This window comes from Astatotilapia calliptera, chromosome 19, assembly GCF_964374335.1.
Source record: "Astatotilapia calliptera chromosome 19, fAstCal68.1, whole genome shotgun sequence".
In the NCBI taxonomy this organism is placed as follows: domain Eukaryota; kingdom Metazoa; phylum Chordata; class Actinopteri; order Cichliformes; family Cichlidae; genus Astatotilapia; species Astatotilapia calliptera.
Window position 1 is genome coordinate 1,630,857 of NC_137440.1, and position 18,949 is coordinate 1,649,805.

The 18,949-nt window shown below is 41.6% G+C and overlaps 1 protein-coding gene across 1 annotated transcript in view; it reads right to left on the bottom strand.

The window, feature by feature from the left end:
• Positions 1–5,874: 5,874 nt before the first annotated feature.
• LOC145422598 (neurexin-3a-like) overlaps positions 5,875–18,949 on the bottom strand; it is a 45,202-nt gene continuing 32,127 nt past the window's right edge. The window contains exons 3-6 of the mRNA XM_080294141.1: positions 16,291–16,314; positions 15,167–15,193; positions 6,068–6,184; positions 5,875–5,957 (exon numbers count right to left, since the gene is read on the bottom strand). Coding sequence (XP_080150267.1) covers positions 5,875–5,957; positions 6,068–6,184; positions 15,167–15,193; positions 16,291–16,314 — 251 coding nt within the window. The remainder of the gene's footprint in view (positions 5,958–6,067; positions 6,185–15,166; positions 15,194–16,290; positions 16,315–18,949) is intronic.

Sequence of the window (18,949 nt, forward strand, 5' to 3'; positions counted from 1 at the left end):
GATAACTAGCACATTCTCGTTCATAATCTCTCTCTTTCCTCCTCCATCTTTCTCTCACTCAATTTCTCTTCCTGAGCTGCTGCTCGTGTCAGTCCCCTCTGGGGGGTGAGAAATGTTGTTGGTAGGAATCTGGATTTAATCGTTTCCCAGATCGACACTATGTTTTTCTTCCCCTGAAGCATGTTTCATTCACCCACCCCCATAACCTCCTCTTTGAAATGTTGTCTAGGTTGTGCTCTGCAGCAGAAAAATGTTTGCTTTACGGCAAATGGACTACTGGGACTGAAATCTTAATGGGTTGCAATCCACTGTGTGGTCTGTGGGACAGTGTCAGTGTTCTGCTTCACTGTTTGCAGATGCATTCTGCAGCTAAATAAAAAACTGTTAGACAATTCCTGATTTTCATACTCTACTCTTAATAGTGTTATCAGAACAATAGCAAGCTGTAAGTTATAGACTGCTTTAGAACTCATATGGCAGCGTCTTGTCTCAAATACACTGAAACAATTAGGTTGAAATATTCAATTTAAAAAAACATCTGCATTTGTTTGCATTATTTCAAATTCATCATATGCAAAAACAAAAGAGACCTTGATGTTGTATGGTTGACACCAGCTTCAAGTGTTTGCAGTTTGCAGTCAGTGCAGAGCCTTGAAGAGCTTTCAGAGAACACCTTCATCAACTGAAAGTGATTTTGATTTGAAAAATAATCTTACCTTTTCTTCACCAATGAAAAAAAAACTTCAGTTCAACTTTACCTGTATAGTTCCCATTCACAACAGTCATTACAAGCTGCTTTATTAAAGGCTAAAGACCCTTTGTATTTTTATATTCTTACATTTATATATTTTTTAGTTGGATAAAGTAAGAGAGAACGAGTATTAGTTACTATATAAGCACACAGGGATTACAAGGCAGTGTCCCAGCAGGGCACAAAGTTATGAGACAGATTTAATGGTGTTTAGTTAAAAGCTGTTCTAGGTGCTTATTGCTCAGTAGCACCTTCCAGAGGGCGGCAGGCACAAAACCACGAAGGGTAATATGTTTATTAAATGAAGCCTTCGTGAACCAATGTTTCAAATATTTCTCTCTCTCTCTCTCTCTCTCACACACACACACACACACACACACACACACACACACACACACACACACACACACACACACACACACACACACATTTGACACGGTAAAAATAAGGTTTTAGTCAGCCTTGACATATTGCACTGTGTCATTGTTTATTTAGCCAAAATAAGCCAAAATGCACCTGATTAACTGATGATCAGCTAATCAGTGCCAAGAAAGGATGACATCAGCAAGCTGCCCTTCAGTCTGTGAATGTTTACGAGGTCATTTGTAAACAATCTGAAGTCTACAGTGAGAATAATTATTCAAAGTGGAAAACATTTAAGACAATTACCATTATTCCCAGGAACGCATGTCCCATCACATTCACCAAAAGGTCAGGCCGTTAGGGTCTCAATAAATATCTTAATACACACCCCAACACTTAGCACATCTTAATACAAAGTTATGCATAGTTCATCGCATCTGAAATGACTTAACAAACAAAGTGGAGATGTTTGGCAACGATGCACAGCGCCACACAACGACAGCATGTCAGCATAAATACCTCATACCGACTGTCAGTGGTGGAAGGATAATGTTTGGCTTTGTTTTGCAGCCACAGGCCCAGGCGTGCTGCAGTCATTGAATCCATGATCTCTTCTGCATGCCAAAGTATTTTAGATTAATATGTAAGGCTATCTGTCTAAACGCTAAAGTGTGCTCCAAACAGGGAAATGCAACAGGACAATAATCCCAAGCACATCAGCAAATTTACAACAAAACAAGAACAACAAGTGTTGCAATTTCACAGTGATAACAGTGAAGATATCAGCCGTTCTGACAGGAAATGAAAGAACTGCTCATAAACAAATGTCCACAAACCTCAATGGAACACTGAAGCAACACTGTAACAATTATATGACCAAAACTGCACAACAAGAGAGCACTAAAGTTAAACTGTTGAATGATGGGGTGCACTTTCATACGCTGCTTCTGCATTTTGCCTTAGTTTTGCAGGTAAATTGTGTGGGCTGGTACCAGAGAACCCAAGAGAATTAAGCTTTGTCAGTGTTTGTGTTCTCTCTCTCTCAGTGTGTGTTTTGCCTCTATTTTTGTTGCCACTGCTGTTTGTTGACACGTGACCTGTGCCAGTAAGGTACATGGCACAGTATGGCCCTGCATGAACAGCTTGGCTGTGAGTAGCTCGCCAGTATGAATCACATGGCAAGTCGTGTAGTTCCTAGAAAACGTATTATTCATTGTATGGTGCGTGTGACTTTTCAAAATGTGGTAACATATAAGATCACAGGGTAATAAGATGAGATGCGCTTTTTCATCTCAGCACACCGCAGACCACGGCCTCTCTGTGTGAGGATCTAAACGTATTCTACGCTAGATTCGACACAGCGAACACCATGAGACCGGACAGTGTGCGCACCGCGGATGACGTCAGTGCGCACACTGTGTCTGAGGAGGATGTGCGGAGGTGCTTCAGGAAGGTGAACGCACGCAAAGCTACTGGTCCGGACGGGATTCCCGGCCGCGTCCTCAAGTCATGCGCGGCTCAGCTGGCTGGAGTGTTCACACACATCTTCAACCTTTCCCTCTCTCTGTCTGTAGTCCCAGCCTGCTTCAAAATGGCCACCATCGTCCCTGTACCCAAATCCTCCACCATCTTCTCATTGAACGACTGGCGACCTGTAGCCCTGACCCCCATCGTAAGCAAATGCTTCGAGAAGCTGGTCAGGGACTTCATCTGCTCTGCACTACCCGACTCACTGGACCCTCTACAGTTTGCATACCGCCACAACAGGTCCACTGATGATGCCATAGCCCTGACACTACACACTGCCCTGTCACACCTGGAGAAGAGAGACACGTATGTGAGAATGCTGTTTGTAGATTACAGCTCAGCATTCAATACCATCGTTCCCTCGAAGCTGGACAGGAAACTGCAGGATCTAGGACTGAGCAGCTCCCTCTGCAGCTGGATCCTTAGCTTCCTGTCTGACAGACGCCAAGTGGTCAGACTGGGCAGCATCACCTCATCCCCCATCACACTGAACACTGGTGCTCCACAGGGGTGTGTACTGAGCCCTCTCCTGTACTCACTCTACACCTACGACTGCACAGCCACTAACAACTCCAACATCATTGTGAAGTTTGCGGACGACACTACAGTGGTGGGTCTTATCACCAACGGTGATGAGACGGCTTACAGGGAGGAGGTCAGCGCCCTGACCCACTGGTGTCAAGACAACCATCTCACCCTCAACGTCGCAAAGACAAAGGAGTTGATAGTGGACTTCCGGAGGTGCAGAGAAGTACACACCCCCGTCACCATCAACGGCGCTGCTGTGGAGAGAGTGAGCAGCTTCCGGTTCCTTGGTGTACATCTGGCTGAGGATCTTACGTGGTCAGTACACACAAACAAAACAGTGAAGAAGGCGCAGCAGCGCCTCTTCTTTCTCAGGAGACTGAAAAGATTCGGCATGAGCCCCCGCATCCTCAGGACCTTCTATCACTGTGCCATTGAGAGCATCCTCACTGGATGCATCACCACCTGGTACGGCAACAGCACCGCCTACAACTGCAAAGCTCTCCAGCGAGTAGTGCGGTGCTCTGAACGGATAATTGGAGGTGAGCTTCCCTCCCTCCAAGACATCTACAGGAAGCGCTGCCTGAGGAAAGCGGGGAGGATCATCAAGGACTCCAGTCACCCCAGCCATAAACTGTTCAGACTGCTTCCATCAGGAAGGAGGTTCTGCAGCATCCGGTCCCGTACCAGCAGACTGAGAGACAGCTTCTTCCACCAGGCCATCAGACTGCTGAACACTTCATAGACACCTCAGCTTCACTACTGGAACTTCAACATTGTGCACTCCATACTGTACAGTAACGCCACTGTTTTGCACATGTCTCACTCTGTATATTTTATATATTTTATTTATTGTTTACTCTATTTAATTTGTAAAATATGTGTACACACACACACACGTAGAAAAATATTTAGTATACACATGCAGTAATGCATATACTATTATATATTGTACATATATTTATTACTTTCAGATGTAGCCATTCTTATATTTTGCTTGTTTTACGTTATTGTATTTTTGCACAACTCTGTTGCTTGTGAAGCTCGCACACAAGAATTTCACTCACATGTACTGTACCAATGTACCTGCACATGTGATGTGACAATAAAAGTGATTTGATTTGGGAAATTATTTGTTACATCATTTAAAAATTACATTAAAAACAACAAACATATAACAAATAGCAAATAAGTAGAATGGCACATAAGATCTCTGGGTCCTAGAGCCTGTCACATCTGCTGCCAGTCTGTCACAAAGATAACAGTCAACCATTCACACATTTTGGTCATTTTAAACCTTTTGGAATAACCTGGAAAGAACCCACGAAGGCAAGGGGAGAACATGGAACATGTAAACATCGTTCTCCACCTTCCTCCAAAGACGGCCTGGGTTTGAACTCACCAGCCTGATGGAAACTTTCTGTATGAAGTTTGAATGTTCTGCCTGTATCTGCATCAACCCAGGTACAAACGAAACACCAAAGTAAGAGTGGAAAAAAATAAAATGAATTGTAACATGTACATGTGTATTCACAGCTTTTGCTCAATACTTTGTTGAAGCCCCTTTGGCAGCAGTTACAGTCTTTTTGAGTATGACACTAGACAAAGTTTCTTCTTTGCAGAACCTCAGAAGCTCCATCAGCTTGGATGGAAAACGTCAGTGCACAGCCATTTTCAGATCTCTTCAGAGGAGTTCCATTGGGTTCAGGTCTGGGCTCTGACCACTCAAGGATGTTCACATGATCCTGAAGTTAATCATTTGTTATCTTCACCGCGTGCTTCGGGTCATTGTCCTCTTTAAAGACAAACCTGTCGAAGGTCCAGAGCGCTCTGAAGCAGGTTTAGATCAAAGATGTCTCTGTACATCGCTGCAGTGATTAGTCTCCCAAAATGCTTTTGTGTATTCTTTTCAAATTCATTTAAAAACAAACAAAGACGCTTTTTCTTAAATTCACAGAGATGAGGGTTATCGTGTTATCTGCAGTAATAAATCTATAATCTATAATCAAAATATGCGAGGGATCATTTTTTTGGTTTCAGCAGATGATTCTGCGAGTTGTTAAAAGCAGGTCTGCAGTGCTACCAGTGTTACAGAACATCAGTACAAAAATACATCTCACAGTGCTGAATTTGGAAATGAATACTGACATGGATAAAATAAATAAAACTGGGACTAACACTGATCCAACACCAAGTAACTGATATAAATGTTTTAGAAGTGCAAGCTGTAATATTGCTGCTTTGTTGTTACGACTTTAACTAAGCCAATAAAATAACTGCTTTCCAGGGTGAACTAACAGCATATTTCACCCTGATTCCTGGATACACTCATAGGCCTACTCATCATCTACCTGCTGTCATTGATGCGTTGATATTATTGGCTAGCCTCAGAGTCTGGCACACTTACCAGAACTCAGTCAAGCACAGAAAACCCAAATGTCCAAGCATCCCCCACTCCCACATCGCTGTGTCCATGACCTGATCTAACAGCTTCACAGGATTTTCAGATTTATTTTAGAGGCCAATTTTACTCAGCACTGGATCAATGTGTGTACTTGAATATCTGTATTGATGGGCTTTCTTCAAGGTGGCACCCATGTTTGGTTGCCGCTGCTGGTGTAGTTTTTTATTGCCGGCCATCGCCATTTGCAGCGTTATGTTTTTCTTTTGTATGCTGTTTGAATTCATGATCGACGTACATTACGGATTCATTGGACAGCTAATGTGACAGCTGGAGCAACTACAGCAAAGCCTTTCCTCCATTCTGTGTTCCTCAGTGGAGTGTTTGATACTGTACACAACACACAGAGTTATTATCGAGGTGAAACAGGCAGCATTGGAGGCTAGCTTCTTGGCTGTGGGGAGACTCCCAGCGCCTGTGGCCAGTTCCTCTCCTGTCACTTGGCAGGCACACTGCCCTGCTGTCTGTGGCTCTGGGTCCACGGCTCGATGGCAGAATGGTCATCTGGGTCTGTTTCACTGGTGGCAGCGATGTCCTCTCATCAGTGATCGTTTTATCTGTTTTAGGAGTCAATGCAGGTTCGCAGATGTGTACAGGTGTTGAATTCCAGTGAGCTGCTGAATGTCCCAATCAATGGTCACCAATCCAGTTTGCCCTGTTTAATGTTTACATTATTTATTCTAAATAATCTCTTTATTAAGGACTCTGTAGAGTTGATGTTGCTGACTCGGACGTGGCAGCGACATATAGATTATATTCACTTCTCTGGCTGCTCCGTCAATGGAACGTCGTGTCTTTTGAGTCATAGCAGAGGACTTGCTGCCTGATGAACTCAAACCGGTTTTCTTCATTTGAGTTACAGACGATTAAGGTCGGTTCTCCGAAAACCTTTTATTTTAATCTATTACCTGCTGGCATTGCTGGACTCTTTTTTAACTGAATTTAATGACCTTTGTCATTTATCATTAGATGGATGTAACACTGGGAGATTTTAACCTTCATATTGACGAACTCTTGATTGATGGACTCTTGTAGGACAGCTGCTGATCTCATCATTATCACAGAGTATTTTAACTTTCAGCAACATGTTTCTGGCCCTGCACATATAATAATCCCCACATTTCATGACACTTTTCTTTCATCCTTTGACTTTCAATCTATTCAGGTACAGGAGCAACTCTGAAACAAAATATTGTCCAATGGTAACATGTTTGTCCTTGGATAAATATTTGTCATTTTATGAGATATTGTCACAAGTTAGAACATTTATGGGTGGCCTCCTCACCTGATGCAACAATATTGTCTCTTCCAATATTCCACATGCACCAGGTCTGAGTACAATGAGTTTTTGAACAATTTGTAAATTAGGTCACTGACATTAGTATTTCTCCATCACTGTCTCAATAATGTCCCCCAAATTCAAGCCCCCTCGATGTCCTTCCTACTTTTGTTTTTAATTAGTGTGTTTGACTGTGTTTGACTGTGTTTGACTGTGTTGGCCACTGTATCATGGAAAGGATTATTGCTCAGTTTCCAGCTCAAACAAGCTGCTGTTGGGCCAAAGAAACCACAGTAGACGCACCTCTGTCGAATAGTTACAGACCAGTCTAGAATTCTGTGTCAAAGGTTTTGGAAAAAGAGTAACAGCAGAGCAGCTGAACTACTTATTAGAGAAAGACAATATTATGGATATGTCTCAGTATTGTTTTCACAAACTGCACTCTATCGAAACTGCTTTAACATTTCGGTTTAATTGTATATTAGGTTGATACTTTATTGCAGTATCTTTACAAACAAGCTATAGGCTCATGTACTATCTATCAGAGAGATTTTTTACTGTTTGTATGAATCAAGTGATGTCTGAAGCAACAGCAAGATAACATGCATGGTAGTGATATTGTTCACTCATCGTCATAAACACCAGTGAAAACAGAAAAGTGCATCCTCACAGGCAACAAAACTGAATACGGTTTTATCTCAGGAAAGACTTTACAACTCAGAACTGTTCACATTACAAACTAGTTTCAGCTACGATTGCAACAGCTTTATTGCCAGTGTGCATTTTTGCACACACTCTCTTAACTGCTTCATCACAACGCATAGGCTTATGTAAATGAGCAGAAGGTATACAAAAATGCAATAAAAGAAAAAATACAAACAGAGAACGAACCTAACAAAAACTGATGAGCCAAAGAAAGAGGGGCAGGCAGTGAAGGAAAGACAATAAAAGAGGAGTAAAAAGATGCAGAGTAAGAAAGCAAAGACAGATAAGTAGAGCAGAGAGGGTGACTGACCATGGAAATAATAAAAAGACAAAAAGAGTCTGACCAGATATCTGAACAAGATGAGGACAGAATCGCTTTATGTCAGCCCAAAACATCAAGAAATGTGACTCCACAACTGCAGACGCACCAAATTTTATTATTCCTTTCTTGCTCTGCTATTCTGCCACCAGTGAGCTGCCATGCAAATGGAGCCAGAACGGAGCCTCTTGTCTGCCTAACACGAGACAACAGGGAGCCTGTGTATGTGTGTGATACCTAATAATGTCTACATCTTGCTCAAGGATTAGACACAGTAACAAGAAAAACCGCACAGGTGGTGAGGGAAGAGGAATCTCCAGGAGCTTACACAAGCTTTTTCTGTGAATGGGGGAAGCCATCACAGGTGTACACAGCGAGATCCAGCCAATCACAGCTTCTCAGGACAAACACCCGACAATCTTTTTGCACTGAAGACTTTGTACCAACACCTACTGCAGCTCTTAAATTTCCAAATGAATTGGCATGCTGAAGTATTATGTGATCATCAAACATAGAGTGGCACCAACTGTACATGCAGTGGAACAAGTCTTTTTAAGTTCAATTAATACTTTATAAAATTATAACAGACGGGAGGCTTTCTGCTTTATAAATCCAGTACACTCTATACTATCTAGAATTTCAGTAGCACATTTACAATCACACATATTACAGATGTGATGAAGCTGAAAGTAGAAAATGTATTTTAACAGTCCAATGTTAAAAGAAAAAAACTGCTAGCCCTTATGGTAAATGGCCTGTATTTGTATAGCGCTTTACTAGTCCCTAAGGACCCCAAAGCGCTTTACATATCCAGCCATCCACCCATTCACACACACATTCACACACTGGTGATGGCAGCTACATTGTAGCCACAGCCACCCTTGGTCGCACTGACAGAGGCGAGGCTGCTGGACACTGGCGCCACCGGGCCCTCTGACCACCACCAGTAGGCAACGGGTGAAGTGTCTTGCCCAAGGACACAACGACCGAGAGTGTCCAAGCCGGGGATCAAACCGGCAACCTTCCGATTACAAGGCGACCTCCCAACTCTTGAGCCACGATCGCCCTGGGAAGTATTTCTTTCCAAAGACTCAACAGGTTTTATTGGGACTGCAAAGTCCAGCAGTGATTGCTGGACTCTGGACAGGATGGAATGCTGGTGGATCCGAGTTTTAAATCTACCAGACAGGCCAGATTTGTTGACCTTGGTAAGCCACTTTCCAAGTTCTTGATTTAGCTTCTGGATTCTTTCAGGCTTACCCAAACTCTTGACTGGTTGCTCAATGATGGATGAGATGACCGTCCCTAAAATCAGCCAATTCAACTTCCCTTCCTTCAGCACCATGGGCCATTACTTGGAGGGCTTGAAAATTATCCTAGCTCACGTGATGAGCTTAGAAGGATGCTTCCAGGACTATTCTGAGTAGACCAATTGGCAGGTTTTCAGAGAGGCAGCAATTCATGATGGCGGCAGTGGCGTGTCCAGCGGGGTGGCCTGGGGGGGCACAGGCCACCCCCCCAACCAGACTGGCCACCCCAGGTGCCACCCCAAAGGCAAAACAATAAAATTCAATCAAATATCAAATGTCCGATTATGTTTTCACGGTGAAGCTCAGATATCCGAGTGTAAGTGAATGCAGCACCGGCTTCTGCGCTATGTGCATCACGTTAGCAAAGGTAGGAGAGCCAAGCACGAAAGACGGCACTGAAGGAAACAATTTTTCGGTGAAAGAAAATGAGGACAGAATAAATGTCCCGGTAAGTAATATCAAGTTTGTTGAGTTTAGTAAACTTCGGTGAAATTAGAATACCAAGGAAAAAATAACACTTAAAATAACACTTAAAAGAATTATTGCAGCTGTGGAATATTTCAGACAGTATGCTACTGAGGGCAGCTAACATAAGAGTTCTGAGTTATAAGATATAATCTAAGTCGTAACATTGCTGTATGGAGCTGCAGATTTGGTTGCAGGTTAACATAGCTGGACTGGCCGTCGGGCATATGCCCGGTGACTTATTTTTTTTTCTTTTTTTTTTTTGTAATGGCATGAACAATGAGAGGTGGTGGATTGGCCAGATGCAGGTCGATGTGTAAAAATAACTCAGTTGTTTGGTGGTGACTATGACGGGGCTTCCACAGAGGCCAGCAGGTGGATGAGGGAAGGGGAGGCAGGAGAGCCCCGAGGCAGCCACCAGTCCGAGTGTCAGGTGAACTGAACTTCAGGTAAGAAGTTATGAGCTGCAGTCTATCTGGGTCAGATATAAACTAAGTTTAGGTGGAGTTTATTTTCATGTTGCTGACTTTTTACTGTCAGTTGCAATAACTCGTACTGTGTTCTAGCCAGCTTGACAGAGTTTATATACAGCTGGGTGGGTGCTATGATGTTACTGATAGTGAACTTTATTTTATTCATAAGGTTAGTAGAGTTGCCAACGGCTCCTTAAAAAATGGAATGGTCCCTCAATCAGAGAAAATATTACACGTTTCGTATTGAGCTGAGAAGAGACGCAGTTTGTCCCGAACTTTAGCTAGAATGGAAAAAGACACAAAGCTGGATTTATTCTGTCGTTACGCTGCACAGCTGCCTCTTCTCCTCTCATTCTCTCCCCCCTCCCTCTCCTGTTGCTGCTTCAATCATGAAACTGATCAATGATCAGCTGATCGGCTTTTCTCTCTTGTTTGTTTATCGCCCACTTTGTGCCAGAAAGAGGAAACCAGCAGATGTCGCGCTAAACAACAGCAGCACGTTTAAGCTTGATCAGCTGTTGTTAAAATTGATTTAATATTAATTTCTAGTATCAGCTGATGTTTGCTGGAGCCACAGCTGTAAAGCTGCTGGTCATGATGTCGGTTTGGATATGTGGTGAGAGGGAAACATGAAACCAGGAGATGTCCTTACTGAACCATCAGAGCTGAACAGGTGATGGAGAAACAGGTTTACCTTTTAGGTGACATGAATGAGTTGAAGGGAAGTTATGAACTGTTTCTGAGAGACAAATAACACCAGGATCCTTTTTCTACGTAGCTGACAGCTGGTAACTGTGCAGGGGCGGATCTAGGAAGTTTTTGCCAGGGGGCCAGGTAGGGCATTAACAGGGAGAGGGGGCACAAAGAAATACTTTTCTTTCTTATTCTCATTTAAAATATCTCGCTTTTAAAAAATAATTATCTAAATCTTACAACCAAAGTTTTTATCTGACGTAAAATGTATAGAAATCATACATATACCAACAAGACTGTACATCACTGTCACAACAGGGTTTGTTTTCATTCAAAGTCTTTATGGCTTTAATACCTGGTGGGCCGGTCTGTAGTCAAAATGCCAGATTTTCTGTCCCAGTCCAGCCCTGCAGGTTAATACTGGCAGTGTCACCATGCCAGCTGACTGTATTTCATCATCAGCCAGTGTTGTTCTTGATCAATATTACCAAAGTTGACCATAAGGCAGCATAGAAAGTATTTACTTGCTTTCAGGTTTTATTCAAATTTTAGTCTTTTCATTTGTTTCTCCACTTTTTTCCTGTTTCAAAATCAAACACCAGTTTGTGAGAAGATTATCTTCTTTTTTTAACAGGCAGATAAAGTTTTGCATTGGCTAATTTGTCAATTGTTTGTTACAAATGTTTGTATTTTATTATTCAAAAATGTTTTGCCCAAAACATATGTGCACTACATGTCAGTAAAAATACTATGCAAATATTGCTGTCCTTGAATGCTGAGTAAGCACTGACAAAGCACTGATTGTATCTCTTGTACTTTATCAACGCAGTATCTAAAAACTTTGCACCGTAGTGGTTAAAATCTCATTCTAATAAGAGTTAAAAGCGCATTCGGTTATTAGGTTTATAGGATTATTGAATTATGGTTAATGGTTGGTAGAATTTTTTTTTAAAACATTATCTGCCAATTACATCTGCCACCCTTCTCCAAATCTGTGCCCCTACCTGGCCCCCCCAACACAAATTTTCTAGACACGCCACTGGATGGCGGGGTGGACTTTAAAGTCTTTTGCTTGCTCAGATTGTGGATACATCAGCAAGTGCAATGTGTAACACAAAGGTTATAATCATCTCTCCTAATCAGAAACCCTGGCTAAATGTGGAGGTGAGATCTCTGAAGGATACAGGGCTCAGCGTTTGCATCTGAAGATCCAGTGGCACTGAGAAGAGCAGGGAGGGAATTGGATGCAGATATTAAACTGGGAAAGGCAACCTATGCCCAAAATATACATGGTCATTTTTTCACCAGTGGCCCTTGAAGCATGTGGAAGGAAATAAAGAGCATCACTGGGTTTTAAGACTGTGTGCTCAGGAACTCACCATGGTGTTGACAATTTTAACATCTCTCTCTCTCTGGCTTTGGTCCATTGTTTTCCCAGTGCCCAAAGACCCAGCTGAGAAAGCCATGAGTAACTATTGCCTGGTGGCTTTCACCCCACTTATCATGAAGTGGCTGGAATGGCTGCTTTTGGCCCCATTCAGGAGTCAGTTGACATCAGTGTGGGTCCACAGCAGCATGCATACAGGAAGAACCAGTCTGTCATCCACTCTGCTCTCATGCATGTGTCAGCCTGCTCTTTCTGAACTCTGACTCTGTATTTAATACCATCATTCCACAGACACTAACCAATAAGCTGTTACTGTGTGTAACTGGGTGCTGGACGTCTTGACATGCAGGCCATCCTCCACCATCAAACTTAAAGCCAGCTCTCCACAACGGTGTGTATGGTGGCCTCTACTGTGTACACTTCTCACGTGATTACTCAGCAAAGTATCCAGGCAATCATATTCTGAAGTTTGTAGATGGCTGTTGTTGGTCTGATCTCTGATCTCTACGTAAAAGAAAGAGGTGGAAGAGCAACCTCACATGGGCCACGAATTCAGCCAGTAATATGAAGGAAGCTGATCAATGACTGTTTTTCATGAGGAGGCTGAAGTAGCTGATCTTGGGGTACCGTGTTCTGGTGGAGAGTGTTCTGACTTCTTCTATAATTGTCTGTTATGGCAACTGCTCTGAGGCTGACAAGACGGCGCTGCAGAAATCTGCCCAAAAGGTCACCAACAGCAGTTTCCCTTCTCTGGAGCACGTTTATATTAAGAGATGCAGAATCGGGTATTGAACATCAACAGCATCTATCTAAAAACTAAATTACTGGAAAGCTTAAATGATCTGCTGTTCTGTATCAGTGGTCTGTTTGCATGATTTTGCTTGATAAGATGAATTATCAGTAACATAAATAAACTAAATGCACCTACATTGTTCTCAGACCACAACACACTGGTTACATTTTGAGCATTGTTTAAGGACAACCTGCTCTGTCACTGGTTCCATCAGCCAGGAGAAGATCCTTTATTTTCTCCTGGTTGTTCTGTAAACTGCCCCACAGTGACGCTTGTTCTTTTAACATGTGCAGCTTCTGCACAGGTGTACTGTATACAACTCAGATCAAATTACAAAACACATGCACGCTTTTATAAACAAGCAGAAAGCAACACAGTGTGTTTTTTTCCTTCTTCAATTAAAGTTGGCTTAATTACTTGCTTACTCCAAGCACTCTCTGTGAAAAGCCATTACACAAGAGAAGTGAATACAGACAAATACACACCTTTAAAACATCAAACACATAACACTGCACTGCTCTTAAACACTCACAGAGCAACCGTCGCTTTTCATAGAGGTGGAAAAGGAAAGATTTTGAAAAAGCTGTACCTTTGCTTTTAGCTAGAAGAGCAGGGGAGGCGGAGACAGCACAGAATCCACAGCCAAGAGTGCCCAGAGAGGGGAGAAGAAGAAGAGGGAAATTTAGTCCAAATTATAGCAGACACCAACCATATCATGTCATAGAATTCAATAATGCACAGCACCATCTTTGATGTAACTGTACATCTCAAACACATGAAAGCCACGAGCAGTAACTACTCAAATAGAGGACTTCTGGGAAAAGGGGCGGATAGAACACTCATCAGGAAAATGAGGAAATTTGTATAATATCTAAAAGTAGAGATGCATGCATGAAAATAAACTTACAATATATATTACATGACCATGCAGAGCTGTTTCACTAATTTACCCTTTCATTCATACTCATGCATTTTGTCCCGTTTCTACTGACATTCATTCCTCTTCTTTCCACTGCATACTTTCACCTCTCCGGTCTTCCTACTCTCACTAGACATCTCAGTGTGTCTCTCTTGACATTACGACACGTTTTCTCCAGATAGAAATAGTGCAGCCCTTCTGACCTTCTCTATACTTCTCCATCAACATTCTCAGAGCAAGCATCACATTTGTAATTCTCGTTCTGCTGCTCACTGATCATCGGGTCACTTTAAAAACTCTTTCTCATAGCTTCATGGTATGGTTCCACTCCCTCTGTAGCCATCAGTACCGGCACAGCTCCTCTCTCCTAGACATCTACACACCTGCACCAGTGTGTGATGTGGACCAAGTGCCTTTCACTCTCAATCCCTTTTTAAAGCTGCTCACTTCCTCCTTATTAATTCTCTGCACTTTCTGAGTCACTAACTTTCCTCCATCCATCCTAATCTCTCTCTCATCTTTCTTCATTTATCTGCTTCTCAGAGTACTCCTCCCATCTTCGTACCACACCTGTAACTTGTTACTACATTTCCATCTCTATTCCTTTTTTTTTAGTGTGCGCAGTGAACACCCGTGTCCATCTCTATCACTAATCACCCTGACCTGTTTCACATTGTTTCTAGCTCAATCACTGCCAATCCATCTTTCTCCTTAGTGTCACGTTTTACATACAAACCAATAAAAGCCTTTTTCTTTGCCTTTCCCACTCCTTCCTTTGGGAAATGCCTTTTCTGTCCTGTGCATCCTCATTCCACCAAAAGACAATTGTCCTTGTCTTCTTTCCTCTGTCCACAGTATAAATCATACACCTCCTTGGCTGTTTCTGTCTCACTTCATCTCTGAACTTCCTCCTTCAACTTCCACCCTGTAACGCTTGGCTCTGCCCGATTTCCAGAAACACTCTACAGACTACGTCTGATGCTGCCCACTGTAGCTACAGTCTCTCCAGGACAACACATTTCAGGAAAAAAACAAGCTTTGTTTGTTACAGTTTTCTTAGGACAGTAAAAAGAAGGAGAGAGGGGAAATAAAATAACATCGTGTATTGAACAACACCATCAAAAACAACCACAGCACAGCACAACAGAGTCACAACCAAAGATAGACTTGTAGCAAAGACATAAAGAGAGGCATACCTTGCTCTGCCATCATATGTGCAAGGCCTTAAGAAAATAGGAAAGGTATAAAAGAGAGGAAAGAGAGAGAATATTTCAGCAAAGAGAACACTTAGTTTCAATACCCTCTGGTATTGTGATGATTCATGCTTTTACTCATAGTGAAAGCATAACATCAGATCACACAGGTGCCACAAAGCTTCCTGTGCCTGAGCAGGAGGCTTCCTCGTAACGAGTATAACACATAAAAAGCTCATGTGTGCTTTTTACGTTTGTGTAGCAGAACTCAACTGACCTGCTGTACAGACATAAAAATGCGATTTCTGCTCTTTGCTCTTTGGCTGTTTGAGGCAGCAAACACAAATTATAAACACATTATTGAAATGTCTTCAGTTTATTAGTTTATGTCCCTGTCACGCTAACACACAGCTGCTTATTTAAACATCCAGTTGATGGGAGTGACATGTCTGTTTTTCTGTTTCTGGTTATTGTCCAGTTCTATTTTTTGGTTTAGTCTTTTTTTAGTATTATAGCTGCTTTAAAATGAATTGTGACAGAATATATAATATTTTAAATATGATTTCCTGAAGGCCAGCTCGTGAGCTGTCCAAGCATTTGACACACCATGAATGTCCTGTGAAGTTTTAGTCCACAAGAACTGAATTTCATCACTTTTGTGCAAAGACAGTAAAATAATGAGAATTAATGCAATGCTCTAGTTTAATAAATTCTTTGTTTTCAATCAGATACTTAAATATCTCTATAGAACTTGTTAGAGGTAAGTAATCTGTAACTACTGGTATGATGAGACAGCCCAAGAGGCAGGATCCTATAATCTGTGTTGAAAATCAGATTTCTGAAGGAATAAACAGAAATAGTATGGACATTTGTAACTGAAAGATAAACCTAATATCTGCACATGGTTGAATAATTAACACATAGTGTCATAGTAATAGTCTTAGTCATTTGTCCCTCCTTTGTAAAAGAAATATCCCATTTCAGGGAATGCAATGTGAATTATGTTAAAGCACAGACAGGAACATTTCATTAAGCTGGAACAGTAGCTTCACATTGTCGTCACCAAGTCTGTTTGCACTTGTCTGAATATCTGCTTCCATCTGACATTATTCACTAAAAACACTCACCTGGCATGTTGTTGCTGTTGATTTCTAGAGCAAAAAAAAGGAGACAAAGAAAACAAGCAAAGGTAGTATTAGAAACACACTTGTTTCTTGCATGCTGACTATCATGCAAATAATTACACACATAGTTCATACAGAGGGCTGGCAGTACACTCAGCCTTTTGCATGTTCTTTACAATGCAGAATGTTTCAGCAAGTAGCACTTAAAGCAGCAGCACTTTGAACCACAATCACAACAGGAAATACAAAGAGAAATGTTCAGCACAAAAAGGCATTTGTTCTCACGCATGTGTGCATTTCCCCTTATCCTGCATTGAAGTCACATTACCTCATTTATTCTGTAATAGTATACTGTTACTACAGCACGAAGACATGCAAAGAAAAAATAAAAATGTCAAATGTTAAAGCCAGAAAGGCCCTAATGTCAAAGATCTACGGTTGTGGTCTGAGACTCATTATGGGCATCTTTCAGGGTGGAGTAACTGTACAGAACAGATCTTTATTTAAGTATTAGGTGCAATCCCCAACCTCAGTATAAATACAGGATCTACATGTCTACATTAATCCCCATGAATATCTGGTGAAATGTCCCTTAGCAAGTTGAACCTTAACAGGATACGTTTGTATCAACAAGCTTGTGACAAAACTCTGGTTGGATAACTGACCACAGTTCTCTTTCTTAGCTCTTGGATCTTCAGGCCAATCAGAAGAGTGCTGCCAAACAAATTATGCTGACAGAAAGAAGTCAATCATGATCACTAACAAAACGTTTAACAGGCCTTGGCCTTGTCATGTTATAAAACATCCATCCATCCATCCATCCTCATCCGCTTTATCCGAGTATAAAATAATAATGCAGAATTCAGCTGACTGCAGTGAGATTTTACACACTTTATTTATTTGAGCCTGTATATGCACCTTTGACCCTGCGTGGGTTAGATGATGATGATTGGATGTGAACTTGTGATCACAACTGCATGTTTGCATATCCACAGATACAAATGTGGAAATATGGAGCTATTTGAGCTTTTGTCACAGATGCAAGAAAACTGAGCTTCTATATGAGTTTCAATCTATTTTTTACGTACAAATTTACTTACATTAGCAAAATAATCCACTAAGACAATGATGGCAACAAAAAAATAGATCTCTGTATAACTTAGTTTGCTACACAGAACTCATACTGTATGCTGTTAAAAGCAGTACAAATTATCATTGCAACTAATATTTATTTACCTTGAACACAGGCTTGGAGAGAAACCCAACAAAATCAGTGATTTAAAGCCACTGGAAACCAATTTTAGGTGGAACATTGTTTGCTTGCTTCTTAATCCAGTTAACCTGTAAATCACTTAATTCAAGAAATGAATAATTGTGGAATCTATAAAGAACAAGTTAGCAAAGAACAAATTTTAGATTGTATTTCTCTGCTATTGTTGTTCCTGGGAGCCTGTCACAACAGCATGAAATATCTTTCCATGTGTTCAGTTGAAACTTTGAAAATGCAAACTTCACACATAGACTGGGACTACATTTCAACCAGTGGTGCTGAGGATCTTGTCAAAATGATAAACGCAGAAAAGTACCAGCAGATTGTGATCCTCCATGCTATAGCATCTCAAAAGCATCACATGTACTGCTTCATTTTTCAGTATGTCATTAATCCCAAATAGGCATAGCTGGACTGGCCATCGGCAATTTTTCTTTTTTTCGTTTTTTTCCCGTAACGGTATAAACAATGAAAGGTGGAGGATTGGCCAGATGCTGGGAGATGTGTAAAAATAACTCAGTTGTTTGGTGGTGGCTATGGCGGGGCTTCCACAGATTCAGTAACATTAGCAAGTGGTGGAGGGCAGCAGGTGCAACACGCTGGCAGGTGGATGAAATGCAGGAGGAGCAGAGACCCGAGGCGGTGAACTGAACTTCAGGTAAGAAGTTATGACCTGCAGTCTCTCTGGGTCAGATATAAACCAAGTTTAGGTGGAGTTTATTCTCGTTATGCTGAGTTTTTACAGTCAGTTACAATAACTCGTACTGCGTACTAGCTAGCATGATGGAGTTTATATACAGCTGGGCGGGTGCTATGATGTTAATGATGTTGAACTTGTTTTGTCTTATTTTATTTATAAGGTTAGTTAGTAGAGTTTCCAACCGTCCAGTAAAAAACAGAATCGAAAAGAAAATATTACGCGTTTTGTGTTGAGGTGAAAAGGAACAGTTTGTCCCGGACTTCAGCTACAATGAAAAAGACACAAAGCTGGAATTATTGTCTTTGCTGCACAGCTGCCTCTTCTTTTCTCATCCTCTCCCCCTCCCTCTCCTGTTTCTACTTCAATCATGAAACTGATCAGTGATCAGCTGATCGGCTTTTCTCTCTCGTTTATTTATCGTCCACTTTGCGCCAGAAAGAGGAAACCAGCGGATGTCGCGCTAAACAACAGCAGCACGTTTAAGCTTGATCAGCTGATGTTAGAATGTGTTTAATATTAATTTCTAGTATCAGCTGATGTTTGCTGGAGCCACAGCTGTAAAGCTGCTGGTCATGATGTCTGTTTGGATATGTGGTGAGAGGGAAACATGAAGATGAAACCAGGAGATGTCCTTACTGAATCATCAGAGCTGAACAGGTGATGGAGAAACAGGTTTACCTTTTAGGTGACAT